At 50.0% G+C, this 27,437-nt stretch overlaps 2 protein-coding genes across 2 annotated transcripts in view; one reads left to right on the forward strand and one right to left on the reverse strand.

Annotated features, from left to right (window-relative positions):
- Window positions 1-27,437, reverse strand: part of CYFIP2 (cytoplasmic FMR1 interacting protein 2) — a 132,139-nt gene that overhangs the window by 25,570 nt on the left and 79,132 nt on the right. The window contains exons 25-27 of the mRNA XM_045284704.1: window positions 14,631-14,774; window positions 12,837-12,927; window positions 11,025-11,155 (exon numbers count right to left, since the gene is read on the reverse strand). Coding sequence (XP_045140639.1) covers window positions 11,025-11,155; window positions 12,837-12,927; window positions 14,631-14,774 — 366 coding nt within the window. The remainder of the gene's footprint in view (window positions 1-11,024; window positions 11,156-12,836; window positions 12,928-14,630; window positions 14,775-27,437) is intronic.
- FNDC9 (fibronectin type III domain containing 9) lies at window positions 25,483-26,442 on the forward strand. Its single transcript, XM_013004413.2, has one exon. The coding sequence runs from the start codon at window positions 25,483-25,485 to the stop codon at window positions 26,140-26,142; it is 660 nt and encodes a 219-aa protein (XP_012859867.1). The 3' UTR covers window positions 26,143-26,442.

A 27,437-nucleotide genomic window follows, 5' to 3' on the forward strand; every position in this document is an offset into this window, starting at 1 on the left:
TCTAAGACCATGACTCCATGGGAGTAGACCCTATAGAATAGAGTAAAACCATTCTAGACAATAGAATAGACCCCATAGAACAGAGTAAAACTGCGCTTGTGGGTCTCTAAGACATGACTCTATGGAGTAGACCCTATAGAATAGAGTAAAACGATTCTAGACAATAGAATGGCCCCCTTAGAACAGAGTAAAACTGCTCTTGTGGGTTTCTAAGACATGACTCTATGGGAGTAGACCCTATAGAATAGAGTAAAACTATTCTAGACAATAGAATGGCCCCCTTAGAACAGAGTAAAACTGCGCTTGTGGGTCTCTAAGACCGTAACTCTTTAGGAGAGTAGAAAACCTTGTCTTTCTCTCAAGGAGCAGCTGGTGGTTTGGAACTGCTGACCTTTCGGGTCAAAGCTCAACACATAACCACAACCCCACCAGGGCTCCTGCATCCCTCTGTAGCCCTGGCTAAACTACTTAGTAACACAATCCTACCTTCTCTGTGTGGCCTTTTCCCATCAATCTGTGGCCCACTTAAATGAACACTACTACTGTCTAAACTCATATTCAGTGACCCCAGAGGGCAGAATGAACTACTCCCTCGGATTTCCTAGGTGCAGATCTTTACTGGAGCATGGAGCAGCTATGAACGGTGGCCTTGTGGTGAGCAGCTGACAGCTTAACCCTCCACACCAGGGCACCTCTGAAGCTAAGGAGAGTCAGTAACAGTGGGTGCTACTATCTAGTATCTCCCAAGATGCTGTCAAATAGTTCTGACTCCTGGAGATGGGCCCCTGTATGTCAGAGCAGAAATGTGCTCCCCAACATTGTCAATGGCCATTTCCAGTAGATTCTCAGCCTTTCTCAGGAGGCACTTCTGAGTAAACTTGTACCCTGTCTCTCAGTGGGACCTTGCATGTGGCCATAATGCTGAGCACATTTCAGCAGAGCTTCTGGACTAAGACAAACCAGGAAGAAGGGCCTGGTGATCTACTTCAGCCCATGGAAACCCCATGAATCACTGTGGTCCAATCCCCAATCACTCATGGGGATGCCTCAGGATCATGCAGTGTTCTGTTCCATGGAGTATGGGGTCTATGTGAAGTGGGACCCAACTCAATGGCCAACCCATGGCAGCTGACCAGAAGCTATAACCCTAGTAGCACCCTCTTGGGGATAGTACAAGTATTAGTCCAGATCAAAATCAGCCTGGTGCCTGATCACCTGGGAGAGATCCATGGCCAGTCAACTGCAGCCGACTGCATGCCAGGGTCTTCCCAGGCTGGCATTCTCCAAAGAGTGGTAAACGCAGGTCCAGGAAGCAGGCATTTAATAATAGTGAGTCACGTAGAGAGGAGGCTGTCTCCTTCACAAATTTTTAATAATCTGCCTGGTGATCTTAACCAGGACATTTGCATTTGGAAACAATCCTCACCTCACATTTGTTCACCTCTTTTCTTAGCAAACAGAGGGAGCAGGCCTCAGGCTCCCGGCCATTGGCTGGTAGCAACTGGAATTATATGACTTTGCTTTATTTTGGTTCAATTTTCTATTCTGGTTGCTTTTTAATGGTGGCAAGAAGAGGGATTTTTTTCCAGAAATGGAAATGATATAAGGTTTCCCTTAAAAAAATTAAGATTAAAAAGTTGAGTTAAATATAACTGTGATGTAAATAAGAGGCCCAGGAGAATGCAGATAAGGCCCAAGTCCTGGGACCTACACATCACAGATGAAGGGACTTTGGAAACAGGCCAAGAAGATCCTCTGTGGACCAGGGCACCCCATCCGGCTGCCCACTGTGCAATGCCCCGAGCTGCTCCTGAACACCGTGCTTACCTCGGAGTCAGGTGAGGCTTGACGGAGATTCTGTGGTGAGCTGCCATGGAGCTAACCCCCAGGGAGTCACCCCCAATGCAGGAGAGCCCAACGCCATGGAACGAAACACAGCTTGGCCTGCACCGTGCCCCATGCCCCTGGGGTGGGAATGCTGTGATTCACAGGTGCTCTCCAAGTGACTTTAATGAGCAGCTGCCCTCCCCCACTGCCAGTCTTTGGAGATGTCCTATGTATAATATTTCTCAGTAGATCAAAGAGTGTTATACCCCCAAATCCTCAGCTTCCAGGGACTCTCTCCACTGGGGTTCCTCTTAGAACAGTTGCGGATACAAAATGTACACAATCAAGTGTCTGATTCCTTGGCAGTTCTTGATACCCAGCAGGGGCTGGGTAACAGCTATGTATTCAAGTCCTTCCTTGGCAGGAAACACGATAAAGGGTGTAAAAGAAAGAACTCAAGTGTGAGAGGCAGCAGACCTCATTTCAGGCCTGGCCCTGCCACTAGCAGGCTCTGGGGGGCTGGCCGCTCTCGTTCCCTCTCTGGGCCTCAGTTTCTTCACTCGTGAGGTGGGTGTGGGGTGGTGGCGGCGGCAGTGAGACCAAGTGCTCATCCTCTAAAGTACCCTTTGCCCGTGAGAGGTGATACCTGAGGGGTCCCCAGGCGCTCTGTCAGGGGACCAGGTGGAGCGGGTGAAAGACAAGAGCTCGGGGGTCCCTTCCCGGGCAATCTGTATTGTCACCCCTTCTTTTCAGCTCCTAAGAAGGAGTTTGCTCGTCTTTCAGTCCACTTTCACTCCATTGCTATGTCTCTTTGTACAGCTAGGCTGGTGGTCTTCAAAGAACTTTGGATCACATACTTTGATCAGAAAAAATTTGAGCTGATAATTGTTTGATTGACTCTACATAACTGACAAGGAGCCCTGGTAGCGCAATGGGTTACACACTCGGCTGCTAAAATGGCAAGGTCAGCAGTTCAAACCTACCAGCTGCTCTTGGAGAGAAAGATGAGGCTGTCTGCTCCGGTAAGGATTTATAGTCTCAGAGATGCCAAGGGGGCGGCTCTACTCTGTTCTATAAGGTCACTGTGAGTCAGAATTACCTTGATGGCAGTGGGTTTGATATAGCTGTTACTGTCAAGCTGTGTGCTAAGAAATGGCACAGCTTAATTTCTTTCTTCTATTGTAATGAATAGATGCAAGCTTTGCTATCAGCTTGCCCACTCCCTGGAGGGCTGGCCTCCGGTGTAGGTGGAGAGAGCCTTTGGAGGGAGGAGGGCTCATGAGCTGAGTCTTCCCCCTGTCCAGCCAGGGATCGGCTCTTGGTTGCCCTTCCTCGTCTATCAGACCACTTGTGCCACATGTGCTAAGCCTAGCAGGCTTGTTTTCCAAGTGAGGAAATACCCCAAAGGGTGTGTGTATGATTAGAGACCACAGTGATGTGGAAAGGATGGGCATTATTGAGAGTCCAGGTGGCCTGTTCCACAAAGCTGGGCTCCTTTCTCAGACATGGGTCCAGACTAGAAGAAGACTAGGATCCTAATGGCCAAGGATGCTGCACGCCATGGGGAGCTGAAGGAGTCTCTCCTCAGGGTGATGCCAAAGTCCTTCTGATTCAAATACTCTTTTGTGTGTGTGTGTGTGGTGTGTTGTGGTGGTGGTGGTGGTAGGGGTGTTCATGAGGAGAAGGGTTTTGTGGATTTTCCTTTTTAATTTTCTAAGTGGACAAGAATTTCCTTTTTAAGGCAGAAGAAGGCAATCAATGTTCACTGTAATGAACACAAATAATAATTGAGAATGCAGAGTTAAAAGTGGAAAGTCTCTACCATCCTCCCCCATCGTCTAATCCCACAACGATGGAGGAATAGTACTTTTATAACCGTGTCTGTCTGCATACATGAATATATAAATTATGTGTGTGAGAGACATTGCAAGTATATAACATGCAAAATGTCATGTCCTGGGACATGGGCACATCTGCAGAGTAGCCTCTGGAATGGCGCAGTGCGGCAACGTGGTGAATGGTTTTTCTGAACTTCCTTCTGCTTCTCAGGGTTTCCTGTCTGTGAGCTAAATGAATCCAGAGGGGCTGTAAAGTGGAAATGGAGGACAGAAGACTCCGACGTGGGCCCGGAACGGGAAGCAACAATGAAACCACCCTCCAAGCTTCTCCGAGCAGCTCCTGGAAGGATTTGGGCCCTCAGGAGCCATGCCTGGTCCTTGTCCCAGCTCTGGCACTAGCCATAACTGTGGGAAAGTCACCTCTCTCGTGGGGTTTCCACTTTCCCATCTGCAAAATGCAAGAATGCACCGGATCAGTGGCTGTCAGCAGGCGAAGGCTTTGTCTGACAGCCTTACCCGAGGGAGAATCTGGCTTGGTCCGAAAACATCTTTCATTGCCACACCTGGGGTGCTGGGGATGGCAGTGGCATCCAGTGGGTACAAACGACTTCACCACCTGCAATGCACAAGGCACCGCTGCCCCCAGCAAAGGAAGAGTTGGCCCAAGCTGTCAGCACAGCTGGCCTGCCACGTTGACACCCTGCTCTTGTGGTTTCTGGGGGCTTTTCTGCTGGGGGCAGCTCTACCCAGCATCCAATTCCGTGTGGTTGGACCCAGACTCTTCTCACCCCTCAGAAGAGAAGGCATGCTCTCACACCACCAGCCAGAATGTGAACTGGCCCACTCATCGGATAGGGGGAGAAACCCACGCAAGCCCCTGACAGCAAGCTGATTTCCACTCACAGAGATCAGAGGGCAGATTCTCCTCGCTGTAGATCTGCAAGAGAGCAGACGGTCTTGGGGTTTGAACTGCCAACCTTCCAGTTAGCAGCTCAACACCCCTCCCACAGTGCCTCCAGTGCTCCATAAAAGGAAGAGAGAAGGAATGAAAAGGGGGAAAACCCCAGAAAAAGCTGGAGTCCAGGAGAGGGCAGCATGGCCCAGCAGAGCTGTGGGCTGTGCCATTGGCTCGCCTGAAGGACGAGCCCCCTCTCCTGGTGGGTGCTGGCATGACAAACAGCAGGCTGCCGTTTATGAAGCGCACGGAATTTGAATGGAAACTTGAAGGTTGTGGAGCATTTCCTTCCACAAACACCAAACTCACTTCCATGGAGTGATGCTGACTCATAACTACTCAGTAGGAGAGGGCAGAACTGTCCCTATGGGCATGTGAGACCATATTTCCCTAGTGCCCATTTGTAAGGGTATGAAATACTGGTGGGGGAGCACCGGAGAATGAATAACAGGATTCCGTTTAAAAACACACTGGGCGTACAAACAGACATTCACATGCTGACTCATTGCAGATCAGAGTCAATATGTTTATTAAGTGCCTGCTATGTTTGTGCCACCCGGGGACTCCTTGGTAAATGACAGATACACATTATGGAGCTGCGGGGAAGGACACTTTTATTAAGTGCTGGTGGAGCAATTTGGTCTCAATCTGGGAGGAAAAGAAAAAAGAAAGAAACCAGCTAAATCAAGTGAAATTCTACCTCTTGTTCCACACGATTTTCTATTCTAAGCAAAGAATAGACTGAGATGCAAACGGCTGGGCTCGAAAGTGCTTGGAGGATAGCACATCCTTGTGGCTCTGGGGCCCGGGGACAGTTTTAAAAGAAGCCATGGAGACACCACAGACAAAGAGAAAGCAGGACAGGCTAAGCCTGAAGCATGCAATCAAGAGGGTACATGCTCACCCAACAGACACAAATCGATACATGTATCCATCATATGTAATATGTAATTGAAGTTTTGTAAATCAATCAGAAACAGATACCTCCATTTAAACATGCACGCAGAAATGCTGTACAGCATTTTTCAAAAGAGTCTACAAGGGACCGCTCACGGATGGACGGGGAGGGGCTCTGTGTTGTTGTGTTGTGTTGTTGCCACTAGGACGACAAGACCATGATTGGACAGCAAGACACGCTCACTAGAATGGCTGCAGTGAAACAGAAGGGCAAATCCAAGGGCTCAAGGGGATGAGAAGAAATTAAAATTCTCCCGCTGCTAGTCGGAATGTAAATTGGTGCTGCCATTTTGTAAAACTGCCCATTGCTATGTCTTCCAGTGGGCTTAGCCATTTAATTCCTGGACTTGCCTCTTACAAATGAGAACCGATAGCCATGAGCATGTGGGTCCATGAATATTCATGCTCTCCTTATTCTGCGTAATCTCAAACTAAAACAACCCGAATGTCTAGCTATAGTCAAATGGACAACTCAGTTGGTTTAGTCATATAGTGAGAAATTATGCAGTAATGACAGAGAATGGGCTGCACTATATTCCACACCATTAATGCTGCTTACAGCCATAATGCTGAATGACAGAAGCCAGACTGGAGAAGGAAACCATGCAGCACGCATCTCTGGGGGTGGAAGACAGAATCATGCCAACTTGTGGGCACAGACCGGAAGGGAGCACATGGGAACATTCTATGGTGCTCAAGGTATGCTTTACGTAAAACGGTATGCTTAGGATTTATGCACTAGACCAGGGGTCCTCAAACTTTTTCAACAGGGGGCAAGTTCACTGTCCCTTAGACCTGTTGGAGGGCTGGACTGTAGTTAAAAAAAACTATGAACAAATTCCTATGCACACTGCACATATCTTATTTTGAAGTAAAAAACAATGGGGCAAAAACACCAGGTGGGCTGGATAAATGTCCTCGGCCGGCCGTAGTTGGAGGCCCCCTGTGACTAGAGTGTCAGTATTGACACCATGTCCCTAGGTGGCACAGACCATGAAGTGCTCAACTAACTGAAAGGTTGGTAGTATGAAGACTTCTTGGAAGGATCACAGAAGAATGGCCTGGTGATCTACTTCCAAATAATCCGGGATTGAAAACTCTGTGGAGCACAGCTCTCCTCTGACATACATGGGGTCGTCATGAATGAGAACCGACTTACTGGTACCTTTTTTAAAAAAAAATGTTATACCTTAATTATAAACACCAAAACCAGAACAAAGCCCATCCACAACAACCCACCACTTATGCTGTCCCCTAACTTTTGAGAAACATTTACTAGCACCAGACTTATGGGCACTGGTTCACTGAGTAATGTGCTGGACCTCCAACAGCAGGTCAGCAGTTTTCAACTGGCAGCTGCTCCTTGGGAGAAAGACAGGGTTGCGGCTCCCGTAAGGATTCACGGCCTCGGAAACCCACCCGGGCTGTTTTGCTCTGTCCTATAGGGTTTCTATGATGCAGAATTGACATCGGCCGGCCGTAGTTGGAGGCCCCCTGTGACTAGAGTGTCAGTATTGAGGTAGTGAGGTTTTTGTGTTTGATTTTTTTTTTAACTTCATGAAGATCATTGATCAAGTCAAGTGATCAGCCTTTCCAGTTTATATTCGAACCTAGAAAGCTATGCTATGTAATAATTTCTGTTAATAAAACACAGCTCTGAGACAGAAGAAGAGAAGTATGTGGGGCATACTTCTTACACCAGAAAGGCCTCTGCAAGCTCATTCGGAGAAAGCAGAGGACCCGACACACCCTTGCCATTTTCAGGTTTCTAAAACGAACCCACATTACTTGTTTTTCCAAAGTAAGTGTTAGTTTGATCATGCTATATAAATAGCCTGTCCTTGTGTTTTAAAAGTGCAGAAATTACAGATAAGGGTGGGCCCCCGGTGACCTCTCACCCTGGTTCCCTGCCTGCTTCCTAGAGGGTATTATTTTAGCTCTTTGTGCTTTGCCTATATAGTTTTCTCAAAGCAATGCTATTTTGTGGGACTTATTTTTATTTCACAAATAAGGTATAGAGATACATATATTGTCCTGGCACCTGCTCTTTTTGTCCCTGCTGTTTCCTGTCCTTTGCTTGCTCTCCATGCCGATATATACAGAGCTCCTTTATGATCTTACGCTTTGTAACTGCTTCAGAGTCTTCTGAACAATGGATGTCCAGAGTTGATAGGGCAGCTCCTCTATGGACAGAGATGGAGGGTTAAAGCATCTTCCTTTCCTCTACTCTCTTGTTGGCAATTAGTACTCCTCTTGAATGACAACAATTACCATTCAATATTTGAAGGAACTGTTTACTTACTTAATTCCAGCTCCCTGGACTCATCAGCTCCAGAAAGCTCATGCCTTACTTCACTCCCAGGGAGGGGAGTCTCAGCCTTGGGGGTTTCCCCAATGGTCGAGGCAGCAAACCTGGAACGCCCAGGTTTGTGGAGCCCTGACTCTTCACCCCCAGCAGCGGGATCTGGGCTGGAAACCTATGTTCCTGTTCTTAGGCCTCTGCTGCGGGTTTGCTGTGTGACCTCAGATGAGTGGCTCCCCTCTGGTGCTCTGATCCCTCACTCATGAACACAGGGGGCTAGAGAATTTATATATATATTTATGTCATTGACCTTCTTCAATCCTGATGGTCTTTGATCTCAAGTGTCCTCTTGTACCCACTGATATATGCAAGTGACCATTCCCCCCACAACACAGAGGGACTGAGAAAAATTGTTCCTTCCCTTGAGTCTCCATAAAGCCTGTCTCCTGGCGTATTTACCCCAGCCAGACTCAACCCACGGCCACCGTGGTGATTCAGACTCACGGCTGCCGGGCAGGGCAGGGCGGAGCTGCTCCCTAGGGTTTCTGGGGCTGTCGCTCTTTCCAAGGGCAGATGGCTGGGGGGTCTGCAATGCCCAAGCATCAACCCCGAGGACACCGGGGATCTTTGCAGGGTAGGCATAATTGATGTTTTCAGAAAGGAGGGGCTCATGGGGAACACTTAAGAACGGAGGCCTTGAGCAGTTTGTCCTACTTATACCCTGGCTTCTGAAGGCCGTTTCCATGGCAACCCAGGCCCACTGAACCATGTTAGAAACCTGGTATAATAAAGAGGAACCATGAGCTGTCCTGAGAGTCCATTTGAATGGGGGAATGAGAAGCAATTGCTCTTTGCAGATGAAGGCCACAGTGTCTGTTGCAGGGACTCTGGAGATGGACCAGTCTGAGAGCAACTGTCAGAAGACCCACATTTTCAGGAGGGAGCACTGACATATGGAGGGGCCGCTGTCTGGCTTTTACTCGGAAGCTCTTTCTATTGCGGCTCCCTTTCCATTGCCCTGGACTTTGGTTCTACCTTCTTCCTCATGCCCGCTTACCCTCTTCTCCACGGCCTGGGGGCCAGTGCCTCCAAGCTTATCACCAAGGCGCCTGGCTGACTTTCAGCCGTCGCCTCCCCTTGCCTTTCAACCGAGGAAGCAGTCCCCAGCCCACTGCTGCCCGTGGCCTTCCTCATGGGGTGCTCACGCTTCAGGGCTCAACAACGACTCAAGCATACCTAGAGGCTCGTTGGAAGGCAGGGTGGGATCTACACCTCCCACCCCCACCCCCACACCAGCCATCGAAACCCTGCTGGAGGACAGTTCTATTCTGCCATGAACAAGGTTCTTCTCTTCCCACCTCCAACTGCTTCCCACCAGCGGGCCCACAAAGCCAGATGACCCAATTCTGTCCACTCAGCTCCTTTCTGCTCCACCCCAGCTCGCCCCAGAGTCCTTTCTGTGCCTGGAAGACACGAAGCCAGGCTCCGCCCTCCCTAAATACACAGCACCCGCCAACCTTTCTGCCGCTGCTGTCCTTTATCCACTCTGCCTCTGTTCTTACTGATGAGAATCTGGAAACCTCGCTCGGGTGGTTTACGTCTTTGCTGGCGTCCATCGCTGGATGAAAGTGGTCATCCGTCTCCCGGCTTCCCTGCCATTTCTTTCCACCCACCAGCATCATGTCCAAGCATGAGAGGGCTCTTTTTGGACACCCTTTTTCGAGATAGATGTATGGATGCGTTAATCATGCCACGAGAGCCTCACTGCACCCAAGGACAAGGTTCCTCCATTTCCTGCCCCTGCTCAGGGCTGTGGCAGTAGCCTCACACCTGCAGCTCTGGGCACACCTGGGGCACCACATATGGAGAAGAGCTGAGGCCAATGGGGGCGCCTGAGGGCCGGTGGGTGGGAGGGAGGGTCCTGTGGGCAAGACCTGGGACTGGTTCTGCGTGGTCCTGACAGGGAGTCACAGGGAGGCATGCTTCTGTTCCTTGTGATGCCTGCTGCGCTCTGCTGAGCTCTTACTGTATGCACTTTACCTGCTCCTGTAGGCCCTTCATGATGTCCCACCACTGAAAGTGAAGACCCGTCTTCACTCAGCCCAGGACAGTCTTCCCCAGGCTAATTCCTGCTCGCCCTCCCGGTCCCCTCGACTCTCATCCCCAAGATCACGCTGGTTTTGCTGTTTCATGTCCCCGTGGGGACTCATATGTCTCCCACCCAGCACTCAATGTCCATGCAGACACGTGTGCAGTGCAAGCCTCCCCCTCCTGGCTATACAGCATGAGACAGCGCCTAACCAGTGGTGGCTGAGCAATAATTCTTAGTGCAGCAAATGCCTACAACACAAAGGCTCCCACGAGGGCCCGGGCCTGCAGCGAGTGAGGGGAAACCAGGCCTGGAAGCCAGCCTGCCCCCCCATGTCCCAGAGGTCAGAGCTCCCTGGCACGACAGTGCACGCCCCCCCACCAGGAGAACCCCGGCAGACCATACTTCATCGCGATCCACTTATGGAGCCTTGCAGATTGTACTTTTTTTCTGGGGGGCAGGGAGGGGTATTTGTTTTTACAAATGGAAGGCTTGTGACAGCCTTACTCGGCTTACATCTGCCAAAGCCGTTTCCCCACAGCATGTGCTCAGTTCGCTTCTCTGTGGCACACCGTGGTCATTCGCACATTTCAAACTTGTCCACAATGAGGCAGCACACTTCACAGATTACTCACCCCCAAAACCCAACATTCTGCCACAGAGCCGATTCCGACTCTTAGTGAGCCCACAGGACAGGGTTGAACTGCCTCTGTGGGTTTCTGAGACTACAACGCTTCACAGGAGTAGAGAGCCTTGTTTTTCTACCATGGAGTGACTGGTGGTTTTGAACTGCTGGCCTTGTGGTTGGCAGCCCAACTCAACCAGTATGGCACCAGGACCCTTCTCACAGATGACAACTGGGTGCACAGATAACTTTCACATGAGTGGGAAACCCAAAAGTGTCACGTGACTCCCTTTCTGGTGATTCCTCTTTAGTGTGGTCTGGGGGTTGCACCTGCAATATTTCTTGAGGTAGACCTGTAGCAATCTGAGCTGCAGGGCCCCGGGGCAGGGCACTGAGGGGTTTCAAGGACGTGGCTGGGGTTTCGGACTCACCAGAGCTTGCTCTATGAGAAGACAGAACAGGATAGCATTGCCCACCTCCCTCAGGCTCTGGAACACGTCCGTCTTGAGCTCTGCATACTCAATGATGTCTTTCAGCTGGTGGTGGAAGAACTCCAGGATCCCTGGGGGAAGAAGGGGCACGGTCATCAGGAAGCCCACGCTGCCCTGCTGGCTGTGGTCAGTGCTGACTGAGAGCAGCCCGCTGTGCCTGGGAGAGTTCAGGGCTGGCGTATGCATGCAGCCCTCTTTCTGTGGCTGCGGCAGGGCTCCTTCCAGGAAGCAGGACCAGGAAAGGCTCAGAAAGTTGGATCAAACGCTTTTTGAAGGAAAGCAAACAAAACAACAAAATACACACAAAACAAAACCACACGCACAAAACCCACACAAGAATTGGACAGCCCTACATCTTCCCCCAAACCCAAACCACCAAACTCCCGGCCATGGAGTCGGTAAGGACTCACAGTGAGCTGATGTGCTGTTAGGTACCACCTAGTCAGTGCCCATGGAACACATTGCCTCGTCCAGCACCATCCCCAATTGTTCCTATGCTTCAGCCAGAGTGAGCTTGGGCTCACTATGGACAGGGTCACCTCTCTCTGTGGGCTTCCAAGACTGTAACTCTTTATGGAAGTGGAAAGCCCCATTTTATCTCCCGAGGAGAGGCTGCCGGTTTTGAACTGCTGACCTTGTGGTTCGCCCCCACAAGTAACTCACTATGCAACCAGGGCTCCAGTCCCTCTAAAAAGTCACCTGAATCCCTAAGATGTGAAAGGGCATTTGTTTATTCATTTGTAACATTTGTCCTAGCACGTTACCTGCATTAATCTGATGCACGACACCCAACAATACCCAAATGAGGCACTATTTCCAGCCGAGGCTCAGCAAAGGTAAGTGTTTTGCCTGTGGTGATACAGCTAGTGAGTGAGCCAGCTGGGACTCAGAATCAAGGCTATAGGCTTCAGCCCTTTCTTGTTCTGCACCACACTGGCCCAGCACCTGACATCTTGGGCTTGGGGGAAAAAAACCACCATTTGCTAAATTCATGATTTCTATTGACTCCCCAAGTCTCAGGACCCATCCACCCGAAGGGAAGAAAAAAGTTACTTTCACCCGCAGTTGAGTGGCAAAGACTTACCTCAGATATGCCCCCTTTGAAGGCTTATCCAGAGCACCCACCTCCTCCCAATGGCTCCCAGGAGGCACTGAGCCCATGAAGACCCTTAAGGTTAATCTGGCTGCTGGTGATTTGAAGGAGCCCCATTGGTGCTGTGGGTTAGGGGTTGCTACCTGCAAGTAGGTCATTCAAGGCTACCAGCCACCCCGTGGGAGAAAGATGGCTCTGCCCCCATACAGAGTGATCATCTTGGAAACCCTAACATGGTCACTGTGAGTAGCAATGGACTCGGTGGCGGTGGGCTTGGCACTGTGGTTTCCTCATTCTTTGAATTGGGCCTGGTAGGGTGGTTTGGTGCTTGGCTGCTAACTGAAGGGTTGGTGGTTCGAATCTCCAGCCACTCCATAGAAGAAAGAGGTGGCAGCGGACTGCAGCAGAGATTATTACATAGGCAATCCTGTGGGGCAACTCCACGCTAACCTGTGGAGTGACCTTGATGGGCACAGGCTTACCTATGGTGGAAAGACTTCCACATATGCTAGCCTCTCCCAGCTTCCCAACAGTTCCGGGGCAGCAGGACTATGCTCCCTGGCATGTCAGAGAAGCATGCTAGAGAGTCATCCCACCCCGGGCAGGATTTGGGTTACTTTCCACTGGGCAGCCCCTGCCCCCACTCCAGCATCACCAACCTGGGGAGCCGTATTCATGCCGGGGTAGGCGGCATATCTTGGGCATCACTTCTATCAGGGTCTTCACATACTGGAGAATGGTTCCCTGCAGCTGACAAGAGAAGAGATAAGAGTGAATCAAGACACCATCCGCATGCCTCTCTGGGTCGAATGCTAGGCTCTGGGGGATGTCTGCTGAGACCTAGGGATTCCCTCCCGCGGTGAGTGGAACCACTTGAAAATGGTCTTTCAAGGCAGAAGAGGGAGCTCTGCTCATTACTGACTCAGACAAAGAGACTTCAAGGGGGGGTTCATCCTTAGACGAGATCCAGAGACCCAGCTAAAATGAAACCTTGCCAAGGAGCTGTAGAGATTGCCTTATCTACGCGTGAAAACTATGTGGTACATCCATCCTGCCTGTGTCCAAGGCAGGCATCTTTAATCAATCACCACATTGTCCTGCTTTACTCTGGAGCTAGTTTTATAAATAAATAAAAAAACCATTTTATTGGAGACTCTTACAGCTCTTATCATCATCCATCCATCCATCCCTCCATCCCTCCATCCATCCATCGTGTCAAGCACATTTGTACATATGTTGCCATCAACATTTTCTTTCTACTTGAGCCCTTGGTATGAAATGCTCATTTTTTCCCTCCCTCCTCTACCCTCCCTTCCTCATGAATCCTTGATAATTTATAAATTATCATTATTTTCATGTCTTACACTGACCGCTGTCTCCTTTCATCCACTTTTCTGTTGTCCATCCCCCTGGGGTGTGGGTGTGGGGGTTATATGTCGATCATTGTGATTGGTTCTCCCCCCACATACACACACACATTCTCCCCCGTCCCCCCTACCCTCCTGGTATCACTACTCTCATTATTGGTCCTGAGGGGTTTATCTGTCCTGGATTCCCTATGTTGTGAGTTCTTATCTGTACTAGTGTACATGCTCTGGTCTAGCTGGATTTGTAATGTAGAATTGGGGTCATGATAGTGGGTAAATTTGTCATTTTTAACACTCCCTGTCTTCCACGCAGCTAGTACCCAAGAACTAGGATTAATAATCTCATTTGCTCTTTATGACTGAGTTATAGTTTATTTCCCTTTGTCATCTCAACTCTTCTGGAAAATCTGATTGAAATGTTTTCAGCTTTGCTTCATTAACACGGTAAGGAATTATATTTGAAGTAGAATGGTAAAGAGATATAGAATTCCCTTCAGGCTAGTGCATTATTGATAAGGGTTTGGCAAGAAAGCCAAAGGGGAAAAGCATGGTGGTTGATTAATGATGTCTGCTACATCCACAGGAGAAAATGGCAGTACATGTGCTCAGATTAGACAATGCGGCACAGAAGGGGAACATGAGTAGTTGTCATCGTTATCGAATGCTGTAGAGTTGGTTCTTACTCAGTGAGACTGTTTGATCAAAAGGAAACCCTGCCCTGGTCTATGTCATTCTCACAATCCATGCTGTGTTTGATCTCTTATTAAGGCCAATGTCAATATCACTGAGAGCCTTCCTATTTTTGCTGCCCCTTAGTCATTAGGAGGCCATAAAGGTCATACCAGGTTGACTGAGTTCAGCAACTCCATATAAAGAGTAGGTTCAGGATCAGAACATAGGAAACACAATCCCAAGTTGAAGGTGCACAGAACTGTAAGAGAGCGCTAAGTCGAATAACCGAGGGGCAAGGGCGATGTCTGCAGACCGAGCTGGAGTGCTGGGACTTGTCTAAGAGGCCAGGTGAAGAGGGAAAGCAAGTCTCGTTCCTATGAAGCCCACCTGGCCACCTCCAAGGCCCCTCCTTACCAAGCTCTTGACGATCTTTAGGAGTTCCTCCATGACCACGGCGATGCCCTGGTAGCCCAGGAGCCTGCAGATGGTCTTGAAGTGAGGGGGCCCCACGAAGTTCCTGTAGGAGCTGTAGATGTGGCTGTAGGCAATGTTGAGCGGCTGGAAAACAGGGGTCATGGCAAAGTAAGTGGCTGAGTAGGAAGAGCTGCTGCCCTGAGGTCTGGCGGGTGGTGCTTTTTGGATAGAAATTGGAACCTGAAGCAATCAGCACTGCTTCGCTGAGGACCCCTGGGGAGATGTCAGCCAAGGAGAGGGGTATGGTCACTGACCACCGGGTGGGGCAAAGGCCACTCCACAGAGCAGCTGTTCCCCAGCAGAGGAGGAGAAGGTCTCTGAGGCAAACACCCCGGTGACAGGGACTCCCTTCCACCCATGACTGTCCTCGCCCAACTACCTCTCCTAACAATGAGCTGGGGGAGAAATGGGCGATTGCCCTTCTCTAGAAGCGCCTCCGGTACTAGAAGTTGGCTGGAAGGGACCCTGGAAAAGTCAACAGGGGATCTTGGATCCTCCCTCTATGTGTTTTCCATCGTCTCCACCTAGGGCAGGGTGCTGTCTTGGAAAGGGAACGGGCCTGGGCGTCAGGAGACACTGCTGAATGACCGGGAAGATCACTTAGGCTTGCTGGGCCTCAGTCTCTTCATCTGTGAACGGAGGCAGTTAGGGAAGTCAGTGGCTTTGAACCTTGTGAAACGGACAAAAGGGAGGTGCTGTGCTGATGCTGTCCCCGTGCCCCAGAGCCTGACCACCAGTGAGCCACCTTCACCGTCACCTTCCTCTGGATCCCACGAGACACTTTGGGGAAATACCAGGGCTTCCTGGAACACAGCTCAGCAATCCTGGAGGAATGTTGTTAAGATTCTTTCCTCTCTGAGAATACCTCACCAAAGAGGGGCCCTAACTTGGCCTCACTTGATTGATGAGGCTAAACGTTGTCACTGACGAAGGCATGTTTTTGAAATGCTGCCATTTATGGCACGCTTCTGGCTCCAGAAGGTGAAGCCCTGCACGTGTGTGCTCAGTTAGTCCCCACAACACTCCCATTTCACAGTGTCTGGGTCACGCCGTGCGCAGGTACCTGAGCTCTGGCCGATTCCAGCGCCTTCGCTCTTAACCCCTACTTGGAAGAGTGGACTTTGGATATTGCAAACTTAGATAAACAACTCTATTTTTGGATAAGGCTTCACTTCCCAAGGTAGTACCTCGTGTCGTTTTCCTACCGAGAATAGTAGGGATTTTGAATACAGAACATGGAACGAGGGGAAGACGCATGGAACCTTCTGTTAGCCGCTACTCCCTATTAGTTGGCACCCTGGCAATGCTGCATGCATTAACCAGGAGGTAACTGGTGCTTTGCGCGGTGCAAGAGGGTGACTAGTCTTTGGAGCTCTCGAGGAACGATTTGATTACATTCAGCTTAATTGCTGAGCGAAGTCTGTTTTACTCTATATGAATCACCCTAAACTTTGCAAAACAAGCATCACCATTATCCTACTGCAGTGCTGCATCATCAAGTCGGCTTCCAAGCCCCAGCAGCCCTATGGGACAGAGCAGGACTGCCCCCTGGGGTTTTCCAGGGCCATCTCCACAGGGGCCGAGCACCACGACTCTCTCCCTTGGAGCTGCTGAGTGGGCGAAAAGCACCCACCTTATGATTTGAAGTCAAGTGGGTAACCATTGTGCCACTGGGCTCCCTGCCAGAGTGATAGTATTCTCTAAGAAGAGGGATCCATGAAGAGTCCTATCAAAGCACCCTCTCATGACAAGGATCCGTGAAGAATTAGAATATCCACTCACTCACTAGCCTGAATGGAAACTCGGGTGTTTGGAAATCCAGCGCCGACAGCGGGGGAGGGTGCAATGTGAGAGTGTGTGTTATTTTCCACCAGGAGGATCTGCACTCAGTGCACCGCCTGGACACAAGGCAGGATGGCGCCGGGGGAGGGAGTGATGTCACAGAGGTACTAAGAATTTCTACCTGTTTTAGGGCAGGATGGTTTCTGTAAAGGAGGGGAGTCTACCTGGCTCAGAAGTATGTGTATCCAGCAAACGGTGAAGTACACGAAAGGCTGGGTTTGGTGGAGCCGCTATGGTGTGGTTTATCCTAGTTTTCCATACGTGGTGCAAATCCATCTGGGCACCCCAGTGACAGGCCTGAGCAGCACTTGGCGGGTGAGGGAGGCGCCTAGGCTCTGGATCGGAGGCTGTGCCCACTCTCCTGAGAATGGCCTAGTCCCAGCCCCTTGCCAAGACTCTATTCTGTGTCCTCCAGTTTCCCTCCCAGAGGCAAGACGTTTATCACAAACACCAAGCCACCATGGCGTTCCTCGGGCACGGGCAGGAAGCTGACTGCAAAGAGTCCAGAAAGAATATTCGAGGTGACGAAAATCGTGAAGGGGCTGTGGGGTATACAGAAAAACCATTTGGCAAAACTCAAGAAGCGGCGTGCATACTCATGGTCTGTATATTTTACTCGATCAGACTAAACCCGGATAGCCCCCCTCCCCCGGGCTATGACATAACCTAGCTTACTTCTCCATAAATTAAAAACCATCGTTTGAAAGGAACCCACGGGTAGGCTCCATGGCTACTGGAGCCTGGGAGGTTTGGGGTGGGAATAGTTGAAGAGTCTGGGGCTTCTTTGGTAGGTGTTGGGAATATCCTCGAAGTCCCTAGAATGCTGGTGCCAAACATTTGCAACATGGAACAATGGCCACTTGAAAGGGGTGACTGTATGGAAAGCGGGTGATATTTCAAGAAAGCTGTCAGGAAAGCTGGGAATTGTCCTGGCTGGAGGGCCTCGTGGCTGGAAGTGAACCAGTGCAGGTGGAGACACTGGGCAGGGCTGTCTGGGGAGAATCCCCCCTGGGCTGGGGCTGAACTCGGCCTGCTCCCGTCCGACAATCCAGCTCTCCAGCACTCTTCTGGAGGCTCCTCTTTCCTGACACCTCCTCACCCCTCACCACCACCCAAGGAGCATCAGGTACCAAGTTTCTCTTAGTACTTTCTGACAAGCACAAGTGACTATACAGTCGGCTGATGGAAACACCCTCGATTGACCACACACAAGAGTTTGAAAGCCCCACTCCCACCCCCATTCCCCACAGACCCACTCAGTACACTTAGGAGGCCTCCTGCTGACATTCTGACATTCGTCCTGGATTCTGGTCGAGACTGACAGTTTGGGCCAGCTCTGCAAGGGTCAGCATGAAATAATCAGAATTCAGTCCTCCTTCTAAGTGACTAAGCTTTCCTATATGTCCTCCTCCCTCCTCAGAGAAGGCACACATCATACACATGCAAGAGGAAGGGTGCCCACATGCCAAGGGTCCATGCACACACATCCCCGGAGGGCACCCGTCTGACCTGGTGGCTCAGTAGGAGGCTGGGCCCTATGGAGAAAATGTGGGAATAGGGGAGCCTGGGCATTTTCTGAGGTCCCGCAAAGAAAAACAGGAATGCAACATGACTTGAGACGTTGGAAGTGTGCCACAAATCCCAGACACTAAACCCATCCTGCCAAGTGACTTGGGGTAAACTCCAGTGTGCCTTCCTTTAGCCGCTGCGCCCGTATTTATGGCTCACTCCAAATGGAGCTGTTCACACCCACCCTCCCACACTAGCCTCCTATGGGCACTGCGAGATAACAACACTCCACTCAGGAACTAGAACCAGGCTATCACTAGACGATATATGCACGTGCACCTGGTTTATAATATTAAAATAAATGGTGAGTTTGAGCTGCAGATGCCATAGCAGTCTGAACAGAACCTGTGAGTCACAAGGTCCCTGTCGCCAGCTGGTAAACAGGGCCACGGCTCCCAACAAGGAAGCCTATTTATTTGGCAAACCAAATTTATAAGCAATTTGCATATCTGCTTTCTGGAATCACAAATGCCCCCACCCCCGCCCCCGTGTTCCCCTCAACTTTCCCCTCCCTCACCCTGCAAGATTCCCAAAGGAATGAAGACAGTTTCCAATGTCCTGTGTTAGTTACAATTTCGCGAATGTTCCTTGAATAATTTGAATACCGTCAGTCCACAAATGCAAACACAAACACGGCTCTTTTAATTTGGGCAGGAGAGCTGCATCGGAACTCAAATAGCACTGCCCGTAAACGAAGCCTGTAGGAAAGCCTGATTGTCCTTGTCCAGAAAGAGCACGGTCAGTCCATTTGGACTCTGGGCCGCCGAGATCGGGTCTCCAGGGGGGTGGATCTTCACAGGAGCCGAGGGGCTTCATCCATCTCTCACGGGGACCTTGAGGTTAGCAGGGCAAAGCATAACCGGCAGCACCCTTGACCGATAAGTTCCCAGTTACATGGTCAAATCCACCGTTAGATATTGGGTAAAACTGCTGATGCCTCTGTCTCCTCTTGATGTTTGGTGAACCGCAGGATTGGGTGTTCAACATCTAGTTCTGGGTTCCTTCTGAGTCTTCTCCACTCAGAGACTGGAAGAGAGCAGCTGCAGAGAATCCGAGCGATGCTGCCCCTTCCGTTCTTACCTCACGAATCTATGGATCAAATGCTTTGGAGACAGCAACACTTACGGAGCCTTCCTATCCTGAGGTCTCACCGCCTCACCATACGCCGCGTTGCGAACGTATCTGGAAAGAAACCAGTGACACCACTGTCCTTTATAATCTGCACCCAGAGGACACGGGAGTGTATAGTGCTTCGGGGAGATTCCTTTCCTGTGGCTGCTATAACACATTCCCATGGACTTGGTGGCTTACAACAATAGAAAGGGATTCTTTCACACTCAGCTCTGGAGGGGAGACGTCTGAAACCAGTATCTGGCCTGGAATCCATGCGCTTGCACAACACTGCTCTGGAGACTCTCGGCTCCGCTCTCTCTCCCAGATTCTCAGGGCTGCTGGCATTCCTTGGCTCGTGGCTGCATCACTCCAATCTTCACATCACATCTCTCTGCTGTGTCTTCAGATCACTGTCTCATCTATGTGTTTCAAATCTCCCTCTTATGAGGACCCACCTGGGTCATCTAGGACGATCTCCTCATCTCAAGACCCTTCACTCAATCATATATGCAAAGTCTCTATTTCCAAACAAGGTCACATGGACAGGTTCCAGGGATAAAGATGTAATGTTTTGGGGTCAATTATCTAGCATACCAGGCAGCCCAAAACTCATTGTCATTGAGTCAATTCAGAGATTGAGGGACTGTAAATCTTTATGGAGGTAGACAGGCTCATCTTTCATCTAAGGAGTGACTGGTGGGTTTGAACAGCTGACTTTATGTTTAGCAGCCGAATGCTTACACAACAGCATCATCAGCTGGTATAATCATGTCTTTTTAACAGAAGAGGGAGCTGAAGCCCAAGGACTGTGGAGAGACTTGTCTGAGTGAAATATAAGATGACATCTCGCTGTAGGTACTGGTTGTTAAACTAACACAATTCTTCTGGTCCCTGGGAAGCACCGGTGTAGGCTGGACCTGGCACCATGCAGACATGAAGAGGGTGGCAGCAGCAGGGGAGCAGGTGCTGTTGGGGCTGAGGTGCAGATACCCTGGTGAGGCCTTGTAGCATCCTTGCTGTGAGGAAGCAGTGGTCCTGCATCTGAAGGACGACTAATAGAACAGGGAACTGAAGACAGGAGTTTGCTAGGCATCTCTGAGGCCCACTCGTGGCTCAGATAGGCCGTCATGTAGCTGCTGGCAGCCAAGGCAAACACCAAACTCGCTGCCTTTGAGTGGATTCCGACTCACAGCAACCCTGTAGGCCTGCCCCTGCGGGTTCCAGAGACTTGAATTGTTTACAGGAGTAGAAATCCCCACCTGTCTCCTAAGTAGCAGCTGGTGGTCTTAAGCTGCTGACCTGTGGATTGCAGCCCAACCCATAACCACAATGCTACCAGCATTCAAACAAACCCCCCGATTTCTAAAGGCTAAGCAAGCACTGGGAAATTAGTGCAATAAGGAATCGCTTATATCACAATCTGTATCACTTTGGAGGCAGCTTAATGTAAAATCATGGCCGTGGAGTCAAGAGAGTCACGGAGCCTCCCACGTGTGTCGGGGTAGAACAGTGTGTCACTGGTTTTCAGTGGCTGTTTCCCGAGGCACCTCTGAGAAGTCTTGAACCGCCGATCTTCTGGTTAGCAGTTTAACGATACATATAATTGACTTTCTTTAGATAACAGGTGTTTACCATTTTGATTCCTATATTAATGTAGATGCCAGGGCTGGTTGTGACCTGTTTTTTGTATTGCACATGTCCCTAAATGACACTGCTCATAACTGCTGATACCGAGACGCTGGACTTCTGATCCCAGAGCAGGGATAGTCAGACGAGGAAACATTTGCTGCCTGTATTTCTACAGATGGAATGACAGGTTATCTTGTTTTATTACAATTCACAGATACTGTGTACTATTATTTTAAAGAAATTAAAGTTTTTTGGCAATCCTGTGTTGAGCAAATTTATCAGCACCATTTCCCTGTGTCATAATTTGTGAATTTTCAAGATCTCCAACTTTTTCATAATGCATATTTAATAAGGTTAAGAAATATATAAACAAAATGCACTGTCATCAAATCAATTCCGACACATAGCAACCCTATATAGAATTTCCAAGGCTGTATATCTTTATGGGAGCAGATAGCCTCGTCTTTCTCCCAGCAAGCGGTTGGTGGGTTTGAACCGCCAACTATACAGTTAGCAGTCCAGTGCTTAATCCTCTGAGGCAGGTCACCACACATAATTTCTCTGACTCATCAATGTCTCTACTGGCTCCCCGAGTCTGGCTGGCGATGAGTGATGGTCCAGAGGAGCAGCAGGAGCCCTGAGCTGTTTCCTCGTCTGAATATCCCTGCTCTGGGATCAGAAGTCCAGTGTCTATGTATCAGCAGTTATGAGCAGTGTCATTTAGGGACATGTGCAATATGAAAATTTCTGCTCTTAGCACCAGTCTTGTGGCGCGATGGAGACATTTCTTCTCTGTGGGTCAGCGAAACAGGAGGATGTCTGAGAGCCTTATTTCGTCACACAAAAGATCATTCAGGGCCGTGAAAGCAAATTCTCATTTGCTGAGGGAAAGGTTCTGAGTTCCACCTTGCTGCTCTCCAGGCTTCCAGACGCTGGTATTTTTACCCCCCTCAGAATAACCCTTTGAAAAGACCTGTGCTGGCCTTTCTGTGGAGAGGGCACTGTCACGCTCGGCAGGGAGTCACCATTAGCATTTGGGAAAGGAGGGACATGCTGTGTGGCATTCAGGCAGGTTTAAGGCAGGCCCTCGGAAGGCTGAGTACCATGGGAGGACCACGGGCCAGTCTCATCAAGGAACCCTGGGTGCCCAAACATAGCGCTCAATCACGAAGACCCCTGGCCAGGGCAGGGTGCTGGGATTCCACAGCTAACTCTTCACAACTTTCTGACTGTTGTGACAAGCAGTATAAGGCGGACTCTAAGAACCAGGAAGAACAAGCAGGCTTTTTACAACATAACCTGCATAAAAGCACTCGTGTCTAAACTCCCTGAGGTAGTTTGCGTCCCGTTTCAGATGTCCTCAATAGAAGACTGGCAGCCTGTTCCCGTGACGCGGTGGTTAAAGCACTCCACTGCCAACCAGTAAGTCGGAAGGTCACACCACCAGCCGCTCTGTGGCCTGGGCCCTACAGAGTGGATCTACATAACCGCTATGAGTTGGCACCAACTCAAGGGCACACAATGAGAACAAGCATGTTTTTATCAAACCTGGGGTAACGAGAAGGGAAGGGAGTCTCGGAGGCAGATGTATTTTTAGGGGGCGGGGGACAGAAACACAAGAAGCAAGAAAGCAAAGCATTCCTGAATGGGAAGGAACATTGGAAACCATCCAATTTGGGAACAGTAGACAGGTTCCATTTCTGGTGTCAATTCCAATGGATAGGTAAGCAGTTGCTTGGGATGCTTGTGTACAGCAGGATTCAGAGGCTGCTTCTGAACCCAACTGGACAGACAGCCCTGATGGCAGAGCAAGACTGACAGGGGCTCAGGACTGAGCAGGGACAGTGCCTGTATCTTCTGTTGGCCGCAAGATCTACCCACGCTTCCCTGATGATAAAGTTGAGCCTCCGAGAATAAAAGGGGTTTCACTGGGTGAGGAAACGATGGCACAGGAAGCAAGAAGGAAAAGGACAAAAGAGGCAGGGCTGGTGGTGTGAGGGGATGTTGTGTGTGTGTGTGTGTGTGTGTGAAAGAGAGAGAGAGAGAAAGCTACTGTTTTCACTGAAGAACATCGTCCCTTTGAAACCACTGTCCACAGAGGACTGAGAGGGGGCAAGAGAACGGGGAAATGACTCTGGCCAACTAGATTGGAAGCTCTGCTGAAGCCTGTGCACCCTGGGTGCACCTGCCAGTATCTGAAATGCCAGTGGCATTGCTGCCAGCATCACTACAACACAACAAGACGCCCTGTACGACAAACCGAGTCGGTACCCATTAGATAGGAGGTGTAGGGCCCTTGGGAGAATCCGTACACCATCCTAGGGATTCATTTTGCAGGAGATCATTTGCCCTTTTTTGGCCAAAAGAGTGGTAGCTTCTCTCACTGGGCAAAAGCCTTTCCAGACTGGTCCCTGAAAGCATCGTGCGTAGTGATGCCTGTTGGTTGCCATGGTGAATGATGCTGATCTGAAGAAATGAATAATGTGAGCGCTGGGGCGAGAGAGGGGATTACTCAGACAGTAGTGAGAGAGCCCACGGCAGCAGAGGAGGCGAGAAGACACCTTTCCTGGCCTGGGTCCACTCTGCCTCTGAGGTTGAGCTTCTGCGTGACACACTCTCAGGTAAGAGGCATGAATGGCGCCCATGGAAATGTGAATAGCTTTGCCTTTCACTCTGGCCTTGGAGGAGGGCCAAACAGGGATGGGGGGATTTAGGAGCAGGCACGGTAGACGAAAAGCCAATAAGCCAGACTAATTTGGTCCTAAAACCTGAGGATACTGCTAGTGTCCTGAGTAGCATTTTCAGAGGAAGCTCTGAGAAACGTCTGCGGTAGGGGACTCAGCCGGCACAGGCAGCCAGCTCCAGGTGCAGGGCAGATCGGAGGCAAGATTCGTGACCAGAAACGGAATTTCTGAAGGAAGGATTTTACAAGGCGCTTGCCCATGTATCATAAGGAATGGCTTAAGCTTTTTAATATTGTGGCTGGAAGGAAGTTATAGGAACGTGTGGGGTGTGGAGGGCGGGGAGGTGTGAGTGGAGGAGACCCAAAGAGGACGCAGATCACTTAGCTCCATTTGAAACAACCATCCTCAGAAGGGTCTCCATATACCTGTTTAGTCCCTCCCATTGCCTATTTTCCGGGGAAGAAATTTCCAGTCAAGTGGAAAAAAGAGCTCTTCCCCTTCCCGGGCATTTAAATTCATTGCCGTCTTTAGAGATAAAAAACAAAGGGCTGAAAAAATTACTCTATGCTGTGTAGCCCCCTGCATAGGTCCTCTCGAGATAATGGCACCGATAGTAGTGGGAGCACAGCAGGGGAGAGAGAAAGGCAGCTCATAATAGAAATCAATTCAGCTTCACGGCCAATTCAGGTTAAAATACTAGCAACGGGGTTTTCCTCTGTTCCCACAATCGAAACCAAGACCCGGATTTCACAAGAGAGAGAACAGAGCAGGGCGAGGCAACCAGGCACACATGTAGATGACGGTCTCCTCACTGTGGAACGGGGGATGCTGTGGAGGAGCTGTGATCTCTCGAGTGGACAGAATTCACGGGCGACTGAAAAACCGTGGGCACAGCTCTCTCCAGCCAAAGTGATGGGACTGGCAATCTAAAGAGGGTCCATGTGAGCTATCTGGGTGAACAGCAGCTGCGTCTGGAGCATCCCGGCATCCTCCCTCTCTGAACCCAGCAGCCCCCCACTTGGAAGCCAAGCGGGAGAGTAGCCTTGAGCCTTAGTTTTCCTTATTCGCTGAATGACCACGATTGCTTACCTGGAAAGTGAATAATAAAGGAAATTTTATGGTGGCATGCTGGGCACCTGCGCAGCCCAAAAAACAGAGTCTGCTCGCTAACTCTTGCTAGTTACTATTTATAGTGCCAGCACTAGTGGAGAGCAGTTATGTTGGGGTGATGAGCTGATTGCCCGGGCGCCCTTGGCTTTGGGAAAACAAATGATACGTGCCCAGAGGCGTTAGGGGGAAGCCAGCTGCCAACCAGTGGTGAGGCAAACCTCCTGTCATGGTGGCCATGGCGTTTGGGAGACCAAAAAACGCAGCGGGTAGAATCGTCTAGGTACCTGAACTCATGTCACTTGGAGCAGAAGCAGCCCCAGGAGGGGCATTTCAGTGGGACTGCTGCTTCACTGATGTCACTGGCATGGTGACAAAGGTGGGGGTCCTCTGGGGATCTGGTTTATTTTCCCTTTCTTTTTTTTAAAGGGCTGGGGATGATGTTGGATCTAAAGGACCCAAGCCAGAGTGGGATGACCTGAAAGCCACCGGTTGGGGCACAAAACAGTCCCCAATTGATCTCTCGTCTTGCTACTACTTAGCTATGCTGTCCTAAGGAACATAGCGTCAGGTCTCTGTCAACCAGGGGCCGTCTTACTTTCTATAAAATACTCAGTAACGGTGATGTGGTCATAAGTAAGGAGCCCTGGGGGGGACTAGTTAAGGCATTGGGCTGCTAAAGAGTTGCAGCCTCAGAAACGCACAGGAGCAGTCGTGTTGTGTCCTGTTGGCCGTCCTGAGTCAGAACGGACTGGACAGCAGTGGGTTTGGCCTTGGGTTCTGGAATGATCGTAGGTGCTCCGAGAGGGGAAGTCACTCTTCGCTTTGATTCTGGTTCTAGAATCGGGATGAACATCGAGGTTGGGAATGTGTCTTATACGGGAGCCATCATTTCCTGGTCGTCCTCGGAGCCCTGCCTGGAGGACTATTACCATGTCATGTATAGGCCCAATTGGAACAGCATCTTCTCTGGCTATCTTCGCTACAGCTTCCACCACGAGGAGAAGGTGCCTCGAACCATCAGCTCTATGGTGCTTCAGCATCTGGCTCCCTCCACTCTGTACTTCCTGTGCATCAGCTGCAAGAAGGCCACCTTTCCCTACAGGCACGACTGCACCATGTTCCACACCTTGGACAAGAGACCTCTGGCCTCAGGAAGCTCCCTGGTGGACCCCCAAATCTCCCTTTGGGTGCTGATGGCCATCCTGCTAGCCTGTTTCACGGCTGTCTTAGCTTTCATCTGCCTCCAGTTCTGGTGCATTCGCTGCCATGAGCCTCGGTGGTCTTACCGTGCTGGCCACATGGAGGAGGCCAACGGGTTAGTGAGATGGCCTGAGGAGGCACTGGCTCTGGGTCCACGGGAAGAAGACCTGCAGGGGCTCCCCCTGGTGGAGATGGCACGCAAGAACTCGGGCGCGGCTGCAGAACCAGAAGGGGAAGCTGCCCAGAGTGCTCCTGAAGACATGGGCGGTCATCCACCGGCCAGGCTGCTTGAGTATGGGCAGTGAGAAGCAGGGAAAGAAGCAACCCACACCACGTAGCTCAAACCCTGCATACAGTAGGTCTTTTGTGGGAAAAAATGTCTCTCACGTACCCCCTTCTTACCCCTCATGTCAGTGCTCTTGTGGAAGAACTGGATGGGTGACTGCTCTAAGACGAAGCTTGTCAGACAGGATATAAAGATATACCCTCAGGTGTGCTAACAGCGCACATCGTGAGACACAGTTAAGAATTAAAGCATTATTTGAAACTGAAAACAGTGGATAAACTATGGAGGCAAACGGGAGATTTGCATGACAGAAAATAAAGCACAGTACTTAGAAGACAATTGTGAGTTGCAGGGGCCCCCTCTTTGAGCTGTACTTTCAGTCCGCTGGACAGATATGCAATCTACTCTCCATTCGGGGAATTATGATAGAAAAGTGTGAGAAGCCTAAAGTTTCCAAATCCCAGACAGTTGCATGCCACCTTGTACATGTTTAAACATAGATTGTCTTTCCAGTGAATACTTCTCATGAGAGCTACTCCTTTGTTACACTTGAAATTATGCTTTAAAGACAGCATTGTACGACTCCACTAATAAATAATAAAACCCAGTATTCTCCTGCTGCCAGCAGAAGGGAAGAACTCCAGGAATAAATGCAATGTCAACAAGTAACCGCTACCGGCACACAGGATCACTGGAAGATCTTCCAACCTCCCCACCCCCACCCCCCGCCCCACCTTTGGGCTCAGCTGTGGAGAACTCATCTGGGTTAATCACATTTCCAAAGCAAGGCCTCCCTGACCTAGAGAGGTACTTTTTCTTACATGTGAATACTTAGACTGTCAGCTCCTCTTCTAAATAGATTTGTGCTTTCTTTTTGAGAACAGGACCAAGGGAGACTATTTGTATAACACTGCAAAGGAAAAAATGTTGGCATCATCTTTGTTGATCTATTTCGCCCATTCAGGGGTACTCTTCAATAAATTCTGTATAGCCCCCATACAGTAAGAAGCATAGCCCTTCTAGACTAGGGGTGTCGGCGAACATTTGTGTGCACTGTCTCCCTGGCCGCCATGGCTATGGAAATCAGCCCGAGGAGGGTAGAGATCTCTTTATCCTTGGTGTGTCTCCTGCATGTGGAATCTCTGACATTCTGTCGGGGCTTCATAGATGTTTGCTTCGTGAATGGCGGAACAGACTGCCTGGACTAGAACAGGGCTACCAATTCGAGAGGGCTTGCTTAGAGCAAGCGCGGCTGAGAGACAGAAGTCCTGTTGCTCAACCCTGTCTCTAGAATCCCTTTCAGAGCCCCACACA

Source organism: Echinops telfairi, unplaced genomic scaffold (genome assembly GCF_000313985.2).
Source record: "Echinops telfairi isolate 266 unplaced genomic scaffold, ASM31398v2 ScPeMD7_7469;HRSCAF=8507_0, whole genome shotgun sequence".
NCBI lineage: Eukaryota > Metazoa > Chordata > Mammalia > Afrosoricida > Tenrecidae > Echinops > Echinops telfairi.

What these genes read in the sequence shown, in the direction of transcription:
- FNDC9 (XM_013004413.2), top strand. Translation starts at nt 25,483, where the DNA reads ATGAACATCGAGGTTGGGAATGTGTCTTATACGGGAGCCATCATTTCC.